The sequence below is a fragment of the Lycium barbarum genome, chromosome 12 (genome assembly GCF_019175385.1).
Source record: "Lycium barbarum isolate Lr01 chromosome 12, ASM1917538v2, whole genome shotgun sequence".
NCBI lineage: Eukaryota > Viridiplantae > Streptophyta > Magnoliopsida > Solanales > Solanaceae > Lycium > Lycium barbarum.
In genome coordinates this window covers 99,795,010-99,812,924 of record NC_083348.1, presented here as the reverse complement: position 1 = coordinate 99,812,924, position 17,915 = coordinate 99,795,010, and the positions used below count along the sequence as shown (strand labels likewise).

The 17,915-nt window shown below is 35.1% G+C and overlaps 2 protein-coding genes across 3 annotated transcripts; both read right to left on the bottom strand.

Annotated features, from left to right (window-relative positions):
* Positions 1 to 883: 883 nt before the first annotated feature.
* On the bottom strand, positions 884 to 3,866 carry LOC132625165 (B3 domain-containing protein REM16-like). Its single transcript, XM_060339984.1, has 4 exons — positions 3,587 to 3,866; positions 2,914 to 3,466; positions 2,661 to 2,806; positions 884 to 1,367 (listed from the first exon to the last, which is right to left on the bottom strand). Exons 1-4 carry the CDS (start codon positions 3,695 to 3,697, stop codon positions 1,071 to 1,073), a joined length of 1,107 nt encoding a protein of 368 aa, XP_060195967.1. The 5' UTR covers positions 3,698 to 3,866; the 3' UTR covers positions 884 to 1,070.
* A 2,491-nt stretch (positions 3,867 to 6,357) lies between these two features.
* Positions 6,358 to 17,772, bottom strand: LOC132625164 (B3 domain-containing protein REM16-like). 2 transcript variants are annotated; one of them, XM_060339983.1, is made up of 4 exons: positions 17,377 to 17,772; positions 16,705 to 17,257; positions 16,452 to 16,597; positions 6,358 to 6,880 (listed from the first exon to the last, which is right to left on the bottom strand). In XM_060339983.1, exons 1-4 carry the CDS (start codon positions 17,485 to 17,487, stop codon positions 6,587 to 6,589), a joined length of 1,104 nt encoding a protein of 367 aa, XP_060195966.1. In that variant the 5' UTR covers positions 17,488 to 17,772; the 3' UTR covers positions 6,358 to 6,586. The 2 variants fall into 2 exon arrangements, with proteins under 2 accessions (XP_060195966.1, XP_060195965.1); XM_060339982.1 differs by having other exon boundaries at positions 6,358 to 6,883; positions 17,377 to 17,765.
* Between the last annotated feature and the right edge of the window lie 143 nt (positions 17,773 to 17,915).

The following is a 17,915-nucleotide window of genomic DNA, read 5'->3' as shown; positions in this document are numbered from 1 at the left end:
TGCCGTCGTTGTCGCTCGGCTTCGGATTCAGATTCGGTCAAATGATTTGATTGATTGATAATCTTTTTGGACCAAATTTTCTTTAATTTTAATTATTTAATTTTAATTAAGAAGTGGAGGGAAAATGAGTTGTTCCTCTTGCTTTATAAAATGAGTATTTGTCCCTCATTGGTAGTGGAAAGAAAAGTTCTCCTACTTAAAAGTAGAAGTACTCCTTCTTGTTGCTAAAGGGTTAAGAAGAGGGTCTCCCCTCGCGTCGTCGTCGTCGCTCGGCTTCAGCTTCGGCCAAGGCCAAATGATCTGATTGCTTGATAATCTTTTTAGACCAAATTTTAATTAATTAATTAATTAACTTATCCAATCCTACCCGTTAGTGACCCGGATCCGCGTGTCTGACCCGCGACCCGGTTCTTTCCCATTTGCAAACCTTCAGAAACAGTACTTCCATGGCTATAAATTCGTTTGATTCCTCAGAATTTTCCTTACGAAATTTCTGAACTTCAAAGCTTCTTCTTCTTTTGCACAAATAAATTCCAGTGTAGTTTACTGCCGTTGAGTGGTTCGTTGACACCGTTTTTTTAGGTACCGATACATCGGTGAGTAAGATCGTTCTATCCTGCGAGGATATATTCCATTAACCTCGGGTACTTGAGGGGAATAATTTCCTTAAGGACACACTGTGCATTCAGTGGGCTCGATTTTAATTCTTACAAATTTTTCAGAGACTGTTCTTATTTTTCCAGTTTCTGTTTTCGTTTTCTATTTGTTTTTCCAGAATCTGTTCAATTTCTGTTTTCTGGTTTCAGAAATTATTTTTACTGTTTCAACGTTTTTGCAATACAGTTTGATAACAATAAAGACTTGAAAAAGCACAAAAAATAAATGCAATAGAATAATACTGAATTGAGATCTTAGAGATTAACATTCACGAAACAAGACAACATAACAATTAGGTACTTCTAGTTTGTCCTTGATTGAAGCACATAACAAATATAAATCTCTAAGGCAAATCAAACTTCTCAAAGTAAATAAACATAGTAGTAGTAGTAGCAAATTAGCAAATCCAGATTTCAAGATGTGCTGTTGGAGTATGGTAGCATGATCTCATTCTTAACACGATATATGTAAACATCTAAAACAACTGGCTGTAAGTTGTGTTTTCCTCCTTGAGCAAGCTCAAACACGCAAGTATCAATCTCGTCCAGTTCATTATCCCTCACAAAATCTTCCCAGCCTGACTGAATCACCAGTCCTTCCTTTCTGCAACTGATCGTGGCCGCCCACCTTCTTCCACTCGAAGGGATTCTCAGAGTGATTGCCTCAGATTTCTGCCTCATATACTTTTGGTGCCATGCTTTGGGGAGCTTCTGGTGTGGACATACATTCAAAAAACAATATTAGCCAAAAAACAGCTTAAAGCGCACACACTACTATCAACTAAGGATTTGGCTAGACTGATGGTGAGTTGCTGCTAGTATCTGGTACTAATAACGTGAATATGTAGAGATAAATCAACAGTCAAGACATACACATTACATAGTATTTATCAGTTTGGCTAAATCAAGAGTCGCGACATACACATTACATAGTATCATTTTGACATCTGTGTCACTGTGTGGAACAAATCCATGCAACTTCCAATACAAAGACTTCAGAGCTAATAATAAAATATCAATCGAAAGGAGGAAACTATAAAGTTGAACCGCGTCCTTCAATGGGCTCATTCAGTCGTCATTGAAGAAACCATGAAATTGGAAGAACTTTTGAGGATCGTCATCAACTTTATAAGACAACCAAAGTTAAACATTAGCAGAATCTCAATGACGGATCCAATTTTAGACAGACAATTAAGTGGAAAACTAGAAAAGGCATCTCCAATCATAAAAAATATACTTAGAACATTATACCATGTGTCCATTTGCTAAGAGATGAGCACGGTTCTCTAATTCAGGATCTCAGATGTTTGATGTACTTAAGATTGACTGCTTTTAGTTTGAAGGAAACTTTAGGACTTAAATACTATTAACTGTATTAAGACTACTAAGAAAATTCAGTTTGGATTTTTAAAGGGTTAGAAACATTTTAACTAAGTGGAAAAAAAGAAACAATTTAACAAACACCGCCCTCCCTCCACATGGATTAGCTGTGGTGTGCATGGTCAGATCTATCTACATACAGAGAAACATGAACTCGACAGCCACAATCACAAAAAGTTGTGAGACCCTTTCATGGGCATGCCACAATTTTATTTTAGCTTGACATATAATGTTTTAAGTTTTTTTCCTGCAGCTTGTAGCAAATTCATAAATGGGTAAATCATTTCAGTTAGAAATATAGAGCTTAAAATCGTTTTGTTCCTCCAATAGTAGCGGCAATTTTACAATCTAGCAATTCATGTGCTTTTTCCAGCCTTACTTATTGGAAACAACTATCAGTTATAAAGATATTGCCTATTGAAGAAGAGCTTTATTTAATTATTGAGACAACTTGCTAGACTAAAGCCTTCCACCATGTTATAGCACTATTTAAACTTCTACCAAATGAACTATATCAGTTATAAACAAAGGATTTAACTTGTATACAATGATACCACAATCCGTAACTAGTTTCACTTTAATAGACAAGATGGTAGAATCTTATGGGAAAAAAAAAAGAAGTACCAGTTGGCCCATGTTGACATGGGTAGGCTGCATTGTCATCAGAACAGAAGGAACAGAAGATGTGTGCCTTGAGGCCAGTTGATGAACTCTAATCTTCTCTTTCTCTGGAACTTGGCGTCTGTTTGATAAAATAGGCACTTTTTCCTCTGAACTAACAATTTTTCCAAATCAAAATCCAACAATGTAAGGGGAGAAAAGGGGAAAGAATAGATAAATTTCAAAGATTAAAAATGCAATTGAAACAAGACTTAACCAGGTTCAACATTCATCTTGCGCAATAACGAAGGTGTACACTTCCTTGTCCTATTGTCCTGCTTGGCTACCAGGATTTTCTTCATCTTTTTCCCTTTGCTAGGCTGAGCTGAATGGAACTGATTCTGTTTTCCACGTGAAGATTCGCTTCCTTTGCGCCTTATCGGCTCTCGTATGTTATCCTCCTCATCTGTATCATCATCTCCATAACCATATTCCTCATTGGAATGTTCATCCGTTACTTCGTCCGGATGTTTGCAGGGGTTCCTATGTTTTTTAACAAAGAAAGTGTCCTCTTTCTCACACGCAGTTGAGTCAAAGATCATTACATCAAAAGATGTAAAATTATTCATCTTGAACACCAACAGATCTGTATCTTCCAAGCAATGGTCTTTAACAAATGTCTCCCAGCCATCATTGCAAAAAACATAATCATCCTCATCTCTTCTCTTAACCTCAACTACCCATGAATTTCCACTTGGACCTGTTAGAATCTTATGGCCCAACAGTTTGTGACTGTCTTTTAAATTTTTCACAAACTTGACTGGAATGCGCTGCAGTTAAAACTCAAATTAGTCAGCTAAAAAGGACATAAATCTGAAGAGAGAACTCTGTATTTTTATGTTCATAAAAAAAGTGTACAAAGAAAGAAAGCATGGAAGAGGTTTACTCACCAACCTACGCCTGAAATCATTCATCATCACTTTGAAGAACTGATGTTTGTCGAAATCATCCCAATACTTTTGTTTCTCAACCACTTTGCACCTCTCACAAATTGTAGCCATTTCTTTAACTAGAGCTACAGAAACTATAACAGAGGAAAAACTTAGTCGAGTGAAGGAAGAAAAAACCGAGTGAAAACTAGTAGAAGGAAGTTTAATAAATATTGGTTCTCTCGTGAAGAGACCTTCTTGATTTACTCAGCTGAGACTGATTATTGTTTGGACCACAACTTTGGGGGGGTCTTTGTTGGCAAAATCTTTTGACGTGTTGAACACATTTTTATCTTCATGCAAATAAGCTTACTGTTTATAGTTTTAGTTCGAATATCTTTACAACTTTCTGCAGAGCTCAGTTGAGGAAATGTGGAAAACTTGACCCCTTGTGTCATGATCACAGACATTTAGGAGCCGGACATGATTTGAAATCATGTTTGGACATGCAATTTGAATTTCTTAAGTTATATTTTTTTTATAGACATAAAAATTCACAAGTTGTGAAAACTATCAAAATATTCTTATACAATCTTACCAAATGAGCAAGTCACAGTTCATAACAAAATTAATACGCTGCTAGAAAACCTTTCTAAAAAATACAACATCAATTAATCAAACTTTAGTTCAATAAAAAATAAAATTTAACATGAATAGTAATGTAACTATTCTTTAATATAATTCTTCCACATGATAGACATAAATAAAGGTTGGTAAATGGTTGGTGGGAGTAGTTGTTAAAAATATCTACCAACTTATGGGTCTTTTTTTTTACAAAATATAAACTTATGGTCAAGTTTTATATTTAGAAATTTTGAAACCATGGTTTGAAACCCCAAATCATGCTTTTTTGGATGATTTAGGATTTCAAACCATGGTTTGAAACCATGAGATGAAGTACACGTCCAAACACTGATTTCATCTCATAGTCTCAAATCGCATGCCCAAACGCCTACTTATTATTTCCTCAGTAGGCAATTTGACCCATTTGTATCATATGCCAATTTTTTAAATGATGTTGGTGAAAGTACTTGTAATTCGACCACCCCTTATAAGATAGGAACAAAATAAATTCCTTCAATACGAAATATCAGTTTCTAATTCTGGCAATCTTCGAGTCTTTGTACCTTTAATGCTACACGTCAGGCTTTACTTTTAATGCCAATAGTTCTGATTTTAATATAAAGAAGACAGAGACGTTTTAAGCAATTAGCTGGTTAATGGAGGGAAATAGTGCAATGAGCCTAGCAAGTCTTGCCTATAATAGTTGATGTGATAATGTATGATTCTGTCTGTTCTGATAAGAAATACTTACTATAGTTGGATTAAATTACAAATAACATTTCAAAATGCAATTTATAAATTTAATTTTTAAATGCAATTTAAGTTAACGTCGTTTTCCAAACAGTCTGTCATCTCAATTAGTAGCTCAGAACACATGTAAATCACATTTTTACATATTTTCAGAATCCTCACAAAAATTACACATAATTAGAATTTTCCAGCCAAAATTGCAAACTTTACGTCAAAAATAAATAAATAATCATATTTGGTACCTAGAAATGCAAAGAGTTCTGATGTAGTATTTGCAGTTACTGGGCAGTCAATTTCGTTTTGGTTACTTACCATTTCATATTCATTCTCTCTATGAAGTTGGATTGTGATTCAAATATTCCCATATAGTTTGAGCGGATTCCTTACGTGTACAATAAAAACACACACATATACACACACAGCATTTAATTAGCGAGCATCTTTCACTCTAATTTGGCTAAAATACTATATTCTACTAAAATATTATATTCTACAATTTGATTACATCACCGAGGGATACATACAATATACAAAAATTGTCATAGCAAAAGCTATATCTTTCTTGTTCTCTGATTATACAAAAGATCCCCACCAAAGTTAGCCATTTACAAGCCTATTCTGTAAAAGGAAGTGATTTTGCTAATTCATTGGCAAACATCTTTCAGTCCTGAAGGATCCACTTTTCAGTTCACTTGCGTGGGATTTGAACCAACTGAAGTCTAGTATATATGCCAATCATCCGGCCATTGACTCTGCATTGTTTTCTTCATTTACCATCTCAATATCTACAGTAACACCTCTTATGGACAAAACTTTTCTTTCAAAAAGAATTCTTTGAAGCTCTCATGGGTTCAAGGTGAGAAAGAACTTGCATCAGTGCTATAAAACGAGTACTCACTCAAGCTGAAGTTTAACCGCTCTTCATCCCACTTGATTATCTCCCTTGCATGCTTGAGCAATTCATCCACCGTTTTTGGCTCTAAACCTTTTACTAGTGAAACATACAGCTTCCTGTTAGTGAGAGTAGAAAATAGCCTCTTGAATTTTACTGCAAAATGATGAAACGCCAACTGGCCCACGGAGGGGCTATGGTTGATGCTGCTGGAGCTGATGTTGGACCGATGACGACTTACGATCGGATGAAAATCGTCAAACCATTCACATTTCGTCAAAGGAACACGTTCTAACTTCTCCTCAAACGAATCAAACTTGTTTAATAAGACGAGAAAGTCCATATGATCAAAGGTTGGATGAGTCACGAGGCTCTCAAAAAGTTTCTTGGTTAATAACATCTTGTTCACTTTCTCCGCAGTTTCATCAACAACATATTCATCATAATCACTTAAGGCAACACAGAAAATAACCACTCGAACGTCTTCAAACATCCCAATCCACTTGCAATCTTGGAAAAAAAAAGTTTGACAATAATAATAGCTTGTGAGAATATATAGTATTCCACTAGAAATACACTTTCAAACAACTACTAACTATTTCAGTTGGAAGTTAAATATTTACAACTACTCTTACTATTTATGGCCAAATGTTAACTTGACAACTTAGTTTTACCAAATTTATTTAATTAAGATAGTTTTCAAAACTGCTGAAGTACTAAGGACTTGAAAGTAAGCAAATTAGCAAATCCAGATTTCAAGATGTGCTGTTGGAGTATGGTAGCATGATCTCATTCTCAACACGATATATGTAAACATCTAAAACAACTGGCTGTAAGTTGTGTTTTCCTCCTTGAGCAAGCTCAAACACGCAAATATCAATCTCCTCCAGTCCATTATCCCTCACAAAATCTTCCCAGCCTGACTGAATCACCAGTCCTTCCTTTCTGCAATTGATTGTGGCCGTCCACCTTCTTCCACTCGAAGGGATTCTCAGAGTGATTGCCTCAGGTTTCTGCCTCATATACTTCTGGTGCCATGCTTTGGGGAGCTTCTGGTTCCACATACATTCAAGAAACAATATTAGCCAAAAACAGCTTAAAGTACACACACTACTATCAACTAAGGATTTGGTTAGACTGATGGTGAGTTGCTGCTAGTATATGGTACTAATAACGTGAATATGTAGAGATAAATCAACAGTCAAGACATACACATTACATAGTATTTATAAGTTTGGCTAAATCAAGAGTCGCGACATACACATTACATAGTATCATTTTGACAACTGTGTCACTATGCGGAACAAATCCATGCAACTTCCAATACAAAGACTTTAGAGCTAACAATAAAATATCAATCGAAAGGAGGAAACTATAAAGTTGAACCATGTCCATCAATGGGCTTGTTCAGTCGTCATTGAAGAAACCATGGAATTGGAAGAACTTTTGAGGATCGTCATCAACTTTACAAGACAACCAAAGTTAAACATTAGCAGAATCTCAATGACTGGTCCAATTTTAGACAGACAATTAAGCGGAAAACTAAAAAAGGCATCTCCAATCATAAAAAATATACTTAAAACATTATACCATGTGTCCATTCTAAGAGATAAGCACGGTTCTCTAATTCAGGATCTCAGATGTTTGAGGTACTTAAGATTGACTCCTTTTAGTTTGAAGGAAACTTTAGGACTTAAATACTATTAAAACTACTAAGAAAATTCAGTTTGGATTTTGAAAGGGTTAGAAACATTTTAACAAAACCGCCCTCCGCATGGATTAGCTGTGGCGCGCATGGGCAGATCTATCTATGAAGGTTTACACATAACACATTAATCTAAACTAATTAGATAGCGCGTAAACCATAAAAGGAGAACTTACATGTTCTTCGTGTAGCGGAAGCGGAAGTCGAAGCGCGGCTGGAATTAGCCGATGGTGGTTGTCACGATATATTGGAGCAACACTCTAAATCACAGTCTAAATCCTAATATATTGTAGAGAAGAGAAGAGCAGAAAAATACTGCAGAAGTATGTTTTATTTTACACCGTAAGTGTTATTATATAGGAAATATTAGGGCTGAGTTTAATTATCCTAATGGGCCTTAAGCACCCCTTATGGGTGGACCCAAATTTCCTACATCTCCCACTCACACATAATGTGAGTGCTCATCTAATATGAGAAACATGTTCTCAACTCATCTCCGCAATCATTCATACGGGGAAGTAGACCGTGCGACCAGCATACTTTGAGAGCTAAGTGCTATACATATGTTAGGAGTATATAGCCTCTCGTCGAGTGCAAACCTGCAAGTAGATCATAAAGTATGCAGTACCCCAGATCATATGAATCACATTTGATATAATCTCCAAAATCTCATATATCATTATTTCTTGTATTCACAATTGTAACTCATAAGTTATAATTGGTGCACCAGTGAATACAAATTAATGAGATTCCATCAATGATTTTCCTCTTCTCATGATCCTCTTAATATTAGGTTAACTGTTTTTCTAGATATACTCCGCCAAACCGAATATGTGTTCATGGTCTTTTGGAAGCACACTAAGATAGCCAACATCAAACTAAGTCTCAAGTATCTGATCCGAGTCACAAAGGGTACAAATCTTGAGCCCCCATAAAGGCTCTGGGTCTCACACAACAATAAGTTAAGAATGGACTTATGTTAGCCCAATTGGTCGACATTAGCACACATGCTACAACATTTTCTCCTTTCCCAGGGAGTGTATGTCTTTATCTCGTAAAGAATGTTGTACAGATGATATTTAGACACCATAAGTATCTAAATTTGAGTTCCTTGATCTACTATATCATTTTTAACTCACATCTGGCTGACTAAGTAGACTAGGTGAACGTTTTTCACCTTAACGACCTTATGTCATTATTTATGCGACATTCATGATTTTAAGTTGATAGCTCTCAAATTATCCATTTGATAATTTTTCTTAAAATCCAATCTCGTCTCCACTCATCACTAAGATAAGGAGGCAGTTACCTGTCTACCCGACATACTTATAAAAAAGATATGCAATGAACGAACATAACATTCAACAATCAAAATATGTAGATAGGTAAATCAACTTTATTGATAATTAAAGAACATCAGTCTTGTGAACATGGGGAAATAAAAGAACAAAATGAAGTATCTTAGAATTTACGCAATCCTTGAGACCTAGTGTGTGTCACAAATGCATCTCTAGACAAAGGCTTGGTCAATGGATCTACTAACATATCTTTTGTAGAAACATACTTCACGTTCACTACCTTGCGTTTAACTATGTCTCTCGCATAGTTATACTTGATATCTATGTGTTTGGTTTTGCAATTAAACTTAGGGTCCTTGGTAGAGAAAATTGCAACCACACTGTCACAGTAGACTAACACTAGTTCAACTTCTTCTGTGATATCCAATAAGTGTTCCAAGAACCTTTTCAACCAAACAGCCTCTTGTGTTGCTGATGCGAGAGCCACATATTCGGCTTCCATAGTAGATAGTGATATACATGATAGTTTCTTACTACTCTATGATATGGCGCCATCACCGGGTAAGAAAACATATCCTGAGGTAGACTTTCTCTCGTCTAGATCTCCTCCATGATCAGCATCATTGTATCCAACTAATCGCAGATATTTGTCGCCTTGGTAACAAAATGCATAATCAACAGTTCCCTTCAGATATCTCATGATTCTCTTTACTGCTTGCCAATGTGCTAAACCTGGGTCGGTTTGATATCTACTTACCAAGCCAACTGCTTGACAGATATCAGGCCTAGTACACACCATAGCCTACATTATACTTCCGACTGTGCTCCTATAAGGAACTCGGCTCATTCTTTCTTTCTCTTCAGGAGTCTTAGGACACATTTGACTACCCAAGGCATGGCCTTTACTGATAGGAGTATCAACAGTGCTACTATTTTGCATATTGAATCGTTCAAGAACTTTTCTAATGTAATTCTCTTGGGAGAGATACAATAGTTTCTTTGGACGATCTCTTGAAATCTTAACTCCAAGAATATATGTAGCTTCACCCATATCTTTCATCTCAAATTGGGATCATAACCAAGACTTTATCTCAGTAATGAACTCCTTATCATTTCCAGCTATAAGTATGTCATCTACATACAATGTTAAAATCACAAACTTGTTTCTTGATCTTTTGGTATAAACGCAATGGTCTTCATCCATCATGGTAAAATCATTGGATACGACAACATTTTGAAAACGTATATACCACTGCCTTAAAGATTGTTTGAGGCCATAAATAGACTTCAAAAGTCTACAAACCTTTTGTTCGTGGCCCTTTTCAATGAAACATTCCGGCTGTTCCATATAAATTTCTTCATCTAATTCTCCATTGAGAAAGACAGTCTTTACATCCATTTGATGTAACTCAAGATCCAAGCTTGCAACTATAGCAAGAACAAGACGAACAGAGGTAAACTTAACAGCGGGCGAGAAAGTCTCGTCGTAGTCTATTCCTTTCTGGTATGTATACCCTTTTGCCACCAGTCGAGCCTTATATCTTTTAACTGTGCCATCAGCTTTGAGCTTTATTTTGAGAACCCATTTGCTCCCAATAGTTTTGCGTCCCTGAGGGAGGTCAACTAGTTCCCAAACTTTGTTGACTTTCATATACTCCAACTCATCTTCCATTACTTTTGTCCACTTGTCCTTAGAAGGGCATGAGAGAGTCTCTTTTACATTTTTAGGCTCATTTTCATCTTGCAAGAGCATCATAAATAATTCACCGCCTTTAATATCAAATCGTTGGCGGGGAGTCTTGTTACCAGAACCACGTCTAGTTTGTGATTCATCATTGTTCCCATTTGGATCAACGTTGCTCCCACTCAGATCAAGAACACTTAATCTGCTCCCACTCGGAACAAGAACGGTGACCATCTCACTCTCACTTGGAACAAGATCTATTTGGTCACTTTCATTAAGTGTAGAAGGATTACTTTCATTCGCACCTGATGATGGAAGAGGTTGCTGATGAGAAACTAATTCATCATCTGCTAAAATATTCCCACTCGGATGAAGAGATCCTTGTACGTCTTGATCCCCTAGCTCAAACAATGATAGGTCTTGACCTACCTCTCCCTTGTTAGGAAACTCATTCTCTAAGAATGTGACATCTCGTGATTCAAATTCAGTTACACTCTCACTGTTTTGCTGACCTATAAACACATAACCTTTTGAGGTTTCAGAGTACCTTATAAAGATACTTTTCTTTCCTCTCCGGCCCAATTTTCCAATTTTGTGAGAGGAATCATGTGTATGTGCAGCACAATCCCAAGGTGTTAATACACTCAGGTCAGGGTGTCTTCCAGTCCATAACTCATATGGAGTGGTTGCAACTGATTTTGTAGGCACTCGGTTAAGTACATAGGTGGCAGTTGGCAAAGCATCACCCTAAAAATTAATTGGGAGGTTGGCTTGTGCCATCATTGACCTAACCATTTCTAGGAGCGTTCTGTTTCTTCTCTCTGCAACACCATTTTGTTGTGGAGTATTTGGGATAGTCAACTGATTAACTATTCCCTTTTCATCACATAACCCATTAAATTGAGTCGATAAATATTCCCGGCCACGATCAGTTCGAAGAGCTTTTATCTTCTTGTCTAATTGATTTTCCACTAAGCTCATATAGCGTTTGAAATAACTTATTGCTTCAGATTTGTGGGAAATTAAATAGACATAATTGAAACGGGTAAAATCATCAATAAATGTAATGAAATAACTTGCTCGATGCCTAGCTCTAATATTCATAGGCTCACAGATATCAGAATGGACTAATTGCAAAGGATATTCAGCTCTAGTCGCTTTACCGAAAGGTTTTCGTGCAGATTTTCCCGCTAGACAATTTTCACAAGTGGACAATTCCACATGTTCAATGCCGGCAAACAAACCTTGTTTTGCTAGCCTTTGCATTCTTTGTTGGCCAATATGACCAAGTCTGGCATGCCATATGTTTACATCACTATCATATTTATTTGTAGAAGCAAACATAGAAAAACTAGCATTATTATTGAATGAACCATAATCTAAATCCATAATAAATAAACCTCCGATCACATGACCAAAACCAAATAATAATGAATCATAAGTCAACTTGAGATAAGTGTCATGAAAAAACAAGTTAAATCCTAGCCTAAGCAAAACAGAGACTGAAATAACATTCCGACGAATTGTTGGTGCATAAAGGACATCATGTAGAATTAGGTCTCGACCGCCACGCAGGACTAACTTGCATGTACCGATCTCTTCAATAGCAACTTTATGGTTGTTTCCCACATATATCCACTTTGCTCCACGTGAAACTCGCCGAAATTCAACAAAGGCATTGCGCTCCCAAGCTATGTGGTTCATTGCTCCTGAGTCTACACAAAGTTCACTAATTCGAATTTTATGAAATACCTTTCTAGGAGGCTCAGAGCAATCCTTAACATAGTGACCCTTCTTGTCACAATTATAGCACTTCACTTTAGCAACATTGACACGTTTGGGACGTCTATTCTTTCCTTTTTCAGTCTTTGCTCGTTTAGGAGGCTGAGTCTGAGGTGGCCCTCTCTTCTTTCCCCAGTTCTTTCGCTTTGGATCACCTTTGTTTTTGGAGGTTGTTGCCATGTACAACTCAGCTATTGGCTTCGCAGCCTCAAGTCGTTGCTTCTCTAACTCAAGATGCCTCCGGACATCTTTCAGAGTTGTGATTCTTTCATTATGAGTCAAGTGCATCTTCATATGATCCCACGAACTAGGCAAAGAGCGTATGACAGCTTGAATTTGTTGTTCATTGGTCAACACATGACCAGCATCTTTTAACTCCCCGATCATGTTTGTCATTTGCCTTAGATGCATTTCATTGCATGCTCTGGGCGTTTCTTGTATGAGTCAAACTTGATCGTCAAGGATCTTAGCCTTACAGTAGAATAGGTACCAAACCTATTCTTCAAAGCAATCCAAAGTTCCATAGCCCTTTGGTGATCCTTGAACTCCCTTAGGATGTCATCATCCAAGGTGCTTAGGAACGTAATGCGAGCAGCGGAGTCCTTTTTCTTCCAAGCATAATATGTTTCACGGTCACGCCTATGCTGAACCGTGTTGCCATCCTCAGGCTCATTCATGACATTGTTAATGGCCTCCAGAGCCTCTTGCTCTTCTAGCACATATTGAACTTTCAAACTCCAAGTTTCATAGTTGTCACCATTGAGTTTCAACCCTTTGTTAAGCTCAGCAACAATGTATTTCGAAGCAGTAGTCATTCTTTAACACAAAAAAATAATGAGAACCATTAAAATAATCAAACGCAAGGCACTATGGTCAACACACATACATATTATGAAACTAAGCATCAATTGACTAAGGTAATAAACACATATATTAATCATGGAGTCGAGAGTTCACTATGTTCCCAGTCATCATCCAGAAATTAAAATATTATGAAAATTAGCAGCATCTTAATCATATTTAGGCAACATAATTGTCTATCGTGATTTTATAATCCCATATGAATTATCAGTTAAATAAATTAACTTTTATACGCATGCAAATAAATTCACATGAAAATCTTAATGTCAAACTAATTAACATAGTACACATGTTAAACAAATTAACTAGCAAGATTAATGTTAAACCAAGTAACATATATTTCATGCTAAATTAACATAAAATGTGTTAAACTAATTAACATATTATACATGCTAAAAATATTAACATAGACTTTACCATAATGATGTTAAAATAATTAGCATTTAGCACACATCAAACAAATTAAAATGAACTTAACGTTAAACTAATTAGCATTTCCAAGCATGAAAAGAATAACAAATAACTTTATTGTCAAGCTAATTAATATTTCAAGCATGTTGAGCACATCAACAACAAAAAAATCTAATGTTAAATAAATTAACATTTTAAGCATGCTAAACAAAATAATCAAATAAATCTAATGTTAAAATAATTAACATTTTAAACTTGCTAAATAAATTAGCAAATAAATCTCGTGTTAAACAAATTTGACAAATACATCTAATGTTAAACTAATTAACATTTTTTTAAAAAGCAATTGGGATAATAATTTAATGTCATTAAAAAATATAAATACTAAATTTTTATTCTGAATATTAGGTCCATATGACCAAATTTCTTAATCTGGATATTAATTGAAAAAATAAAAGTTTTTAAATCAGGCCATTAGCCCAAAAAAATCAGCCATGATTAAACTGGGCCTTTAGCCCATTAACTAGTTTTGTAGCCAAAAGAAAAAAGGGAAAAGAACATAACTAGGCAATAGTTAGAGAATAATTGCATAATCGTAAGCAAGGTTATTTAGTTTTCATTTCATAGCAACTAAATATTAAACTTCCAAAGGAAAATCCCTATAATGCAGTTGAACGTGAATCAATCCCAAACTAACTCTTCCTATTTTTTTGGGCAGAATATTTATCTTCCGTATACAATTGATACAATCATTCAAAAAATAGTTTTGTTCCTTTTCTTTTTAAACCTTTTTTCCTATTTTCTTAATATATGTAAAATTTCTATCATAATTAAACGTGGTATTTTCGAAATTATCTATTTATACCATAAATATACTTCGTATTTTCACGAAAATATATTTATAGCATATACATGGTATTTTCGAAAATATGTATTTATACCATAAATATACATGGTATTTTAGCAAAAATATATTTACAGCATAAATATACATGGTATATATATATATATATATATAGTATTTTTGCAAAAATATATTTATACCATAAATAAACATGGTAATTTTTCAACTGGAAAATGAAGGAATGGAGGGATGAGTAATAGGAGATGGAGGATATATATGTTGGAGAAGATTGATATGTAGTAGATGTTTATCTTAAATCAGAGAATAAATGATGTGTTTATCTCGTAAATGATGGATAACTGAAAATAAAGACTAAGGGCCTGTTTGGCCATAACTACCGAAAACTTTTTCACTTTTTTAGGAATTTTTGAAGTTGGAGTTGGAGTTGTGTTTGGCCATAGTTTTTGAAATTGTAGTTTTTGGTGAAATGTAGTGTAAAAAAGTGAAACTTTTTTGAAAAATAAGTTTTTCTTGTTTTTAGTATTTCGGAATACAACTCCAGAAAAAAGTGAATAATTTTTATGGCCGAACACTAAAAGTAAAAAAAGTGGGGAAAAAATCCGGAAAAAAGTGAATAATTATTATGGCCAAACGCCCACTAAAAGATATGATTGAATCCCTGATTTTGGGGATATTCCCATTCTTCATATACTTCTTTTAATGTGTTATATATGTAATAAATAGTATTATTTTTGTAAAATATAAAAAGTTCTGCTATTTATATTCTTATTTATGGTATCGTGACTTCTCACGTAATTTTTCTAAGAAAAAACAACCAGAACATTGATATGGGCTCTAAGCCCAAGAGGTCTTATTCTGCATCAACAAAAACAAACTACTCAAGCCCATTAAAAGAATATATCTTCTCCAAGGTAATGCTAGGTTAAACTAGTCCCTTTATTATTATTTTTTTATTATTATTATTATCTTGCTTCTGCCATTGGAGAAGAGGGAAGGAAGAAGCCGTTGCATCTTTTACCTTCTTATCTTTGGCAAAGCCATCGTCCGTTTGACAGTGGTAGGCAGCGATCTCAGGCGGTGACAGAGCGGGTACTGATTGAGAAAACAACTAAATTTTTTTTTTTCTTCTGAAAACTAATTTCAGAAACAATTATCGGTTAAAAAATAAATATTTAACAGATTTCAAAACTTTATTTTATATCAATAGAGAAAAAAATTGATAAGGGTTCTGAGTCGAAACATATCCAGATATAAGAAAACATTAACCTAACTTAAAACGTAATTTTAAATCAGTATACTACAAAGTTTTATTATTTCCAATTGCACACTGCAAAAAAAAAAAAAAAAAACTCAATTCTAAATACACACAGTAAATCAGAACAGTTCTATAATTATTTTTCACACCAGAAAACCAACCCTATGGCTCTTGATACCAATGAAGGTTTACACATAACACATTAATCTAAACTAATTAGATAGCGCGTAAATCATTAGGGTAATTAAACTTAATCCTAATATTTCCTATAATCTACATACAGAGGAACATGAACTCTACAGCCACAATCACAAAAAGTTGTGAGACCCTTTCATGGACATGGCACAATTTTATCTTAGCTTAACATATAATGCTTTAAGTATTTTTCCTGCAACTTGTAGCAAATTTATAACTTGGTAAATCATTTCAGTTAGAAATATAGAGCTTAAAATCGTTTTGTTCCTCCAATAGTGGAGACAATTTTACAATCTGGCAATTCATGTGCTTTTTCCAGCCTTACTTATTGGAAACAACTATCAGTTATAAAGATATTGCCTATTGAAGAAGAGCTTTATTTAGTTATTGAGACAACTTCCTGGACTAAAGACTTCCACCATGTTACAGCAATATTTAAACTACTACCAAATGAACCATATCAGTTATAAACAAAGGATTTAACTTATATACACCGATAACACACTCTGTAACTAGTTTCACTTTAATAGACAAGATGGTAGAATCTTATGAAAAAAAAAGTACCAGTTGACCCATGTTGACATGGGTAGGCTGCATTGTCATCAGAACAGAAGGAACAGAATATGTGTGCCTTGGCGCCAGTTGATGAACTCTAATCTTTTCTTTCTCTGGAACCTGGTATCTGTTTGATAAAACAGGCACTTTTTCCTCTGAACAAACAATTTTTCCAAATCAGAATCCAACAATGTAAGGGGAAAAAAGGGGAAAGAATAGATAAATTTCAAAGATTAAAAATGCAATTGAAACAAGACTTAACCAGGTTCAACATTCATCTTGCGCAATGACGAAGGTGTACACTTCCTTGTCCTATTGTCCTGCTTGGCTACTGGGATTTGCTTCATGTTCTTCCCTTTTCTAGGCTGAGGTAAATGGAACTGATTCTGTTTACCGCGTGAAGATTCGCTTCCTTTGCGCCTTATCGGCTCTCGTATGTTATCCTCCTCATCTGTATCATCATCTCCATAACCATATTCCTCATTGGAATGTTCATCCGTTACTTCGTCCGGATGTTTGCCGGGGTTCCTATGTTTTTTAACAAAGAAAGTGTCCTCTTTCTCACACGCAGTTGAGTCAAAGATCATTACATCAAAAGATGTAAAATCATTCATCTTGAACACCAGCAGATCTGTATCTTCCAAGCAATGGTCTTTAACAAATGTCTCCCAGCCATCATTGCAAAAAACATACTCATCATCCTCTGTTCTCTTAACCTCAACTACCCATGAATTTCCACTTGGACCTGTTAGAATCTTATGGCCCAACAGTTTGTGACTGTCCTTTAAATTAGTCACAAACCTGAATGGAATGCGCTGCAGTTAAAACACAAATTAGTCAGCTAAAAAGTTCATAAATCTGAAGAGAGAGCTCTGTATTTTCATGTTCATAAAAAAGTGTACAGAGAAAGAAAGCATGGAAGAAGTTTACTCACCAACCTACGCCCGAAATCATGCATCATCACTTTGAAGAACTGATGTTTGTCGAAATCTTCCCAATACTTTTGTTTCTCAACCACTTTGCACCTCTCACAATTTGTAGCCATTTTCTTTAACTAGAGCTGCAGAAACTATAAAGAGGAAAAACTTACTGAAAACTAGTAGAAGGAAGTTTAATAAATATTGGTTCTCTCGTGAAGAAACTTTCTTGATTTACTCAGCTAAGACTGATTATTGTTTGGACCACAACTTTTGGGGGGTGTCTTTGTTGGTAAAATCTTTTGACGTGTTGAACACATTTTTATCTTCATGCAAATAAGCTTGCTGTTTATAGTTTAAGTTCAAATATCTTTACAACTTTCTGCAGAACTCAGTTGTGGAAATGTGGAAAACTTGACCCCTTGTGTTATGATCACAGACATTTATTATTTCCTCAGTAGGCAAAAGATTATTCAGAGATGAAAACTTTGAATTTCCATTTGTATCATATGCCAAATTTTTAAATGATGTTGGTGAAAGTACTTTTAATTCGACC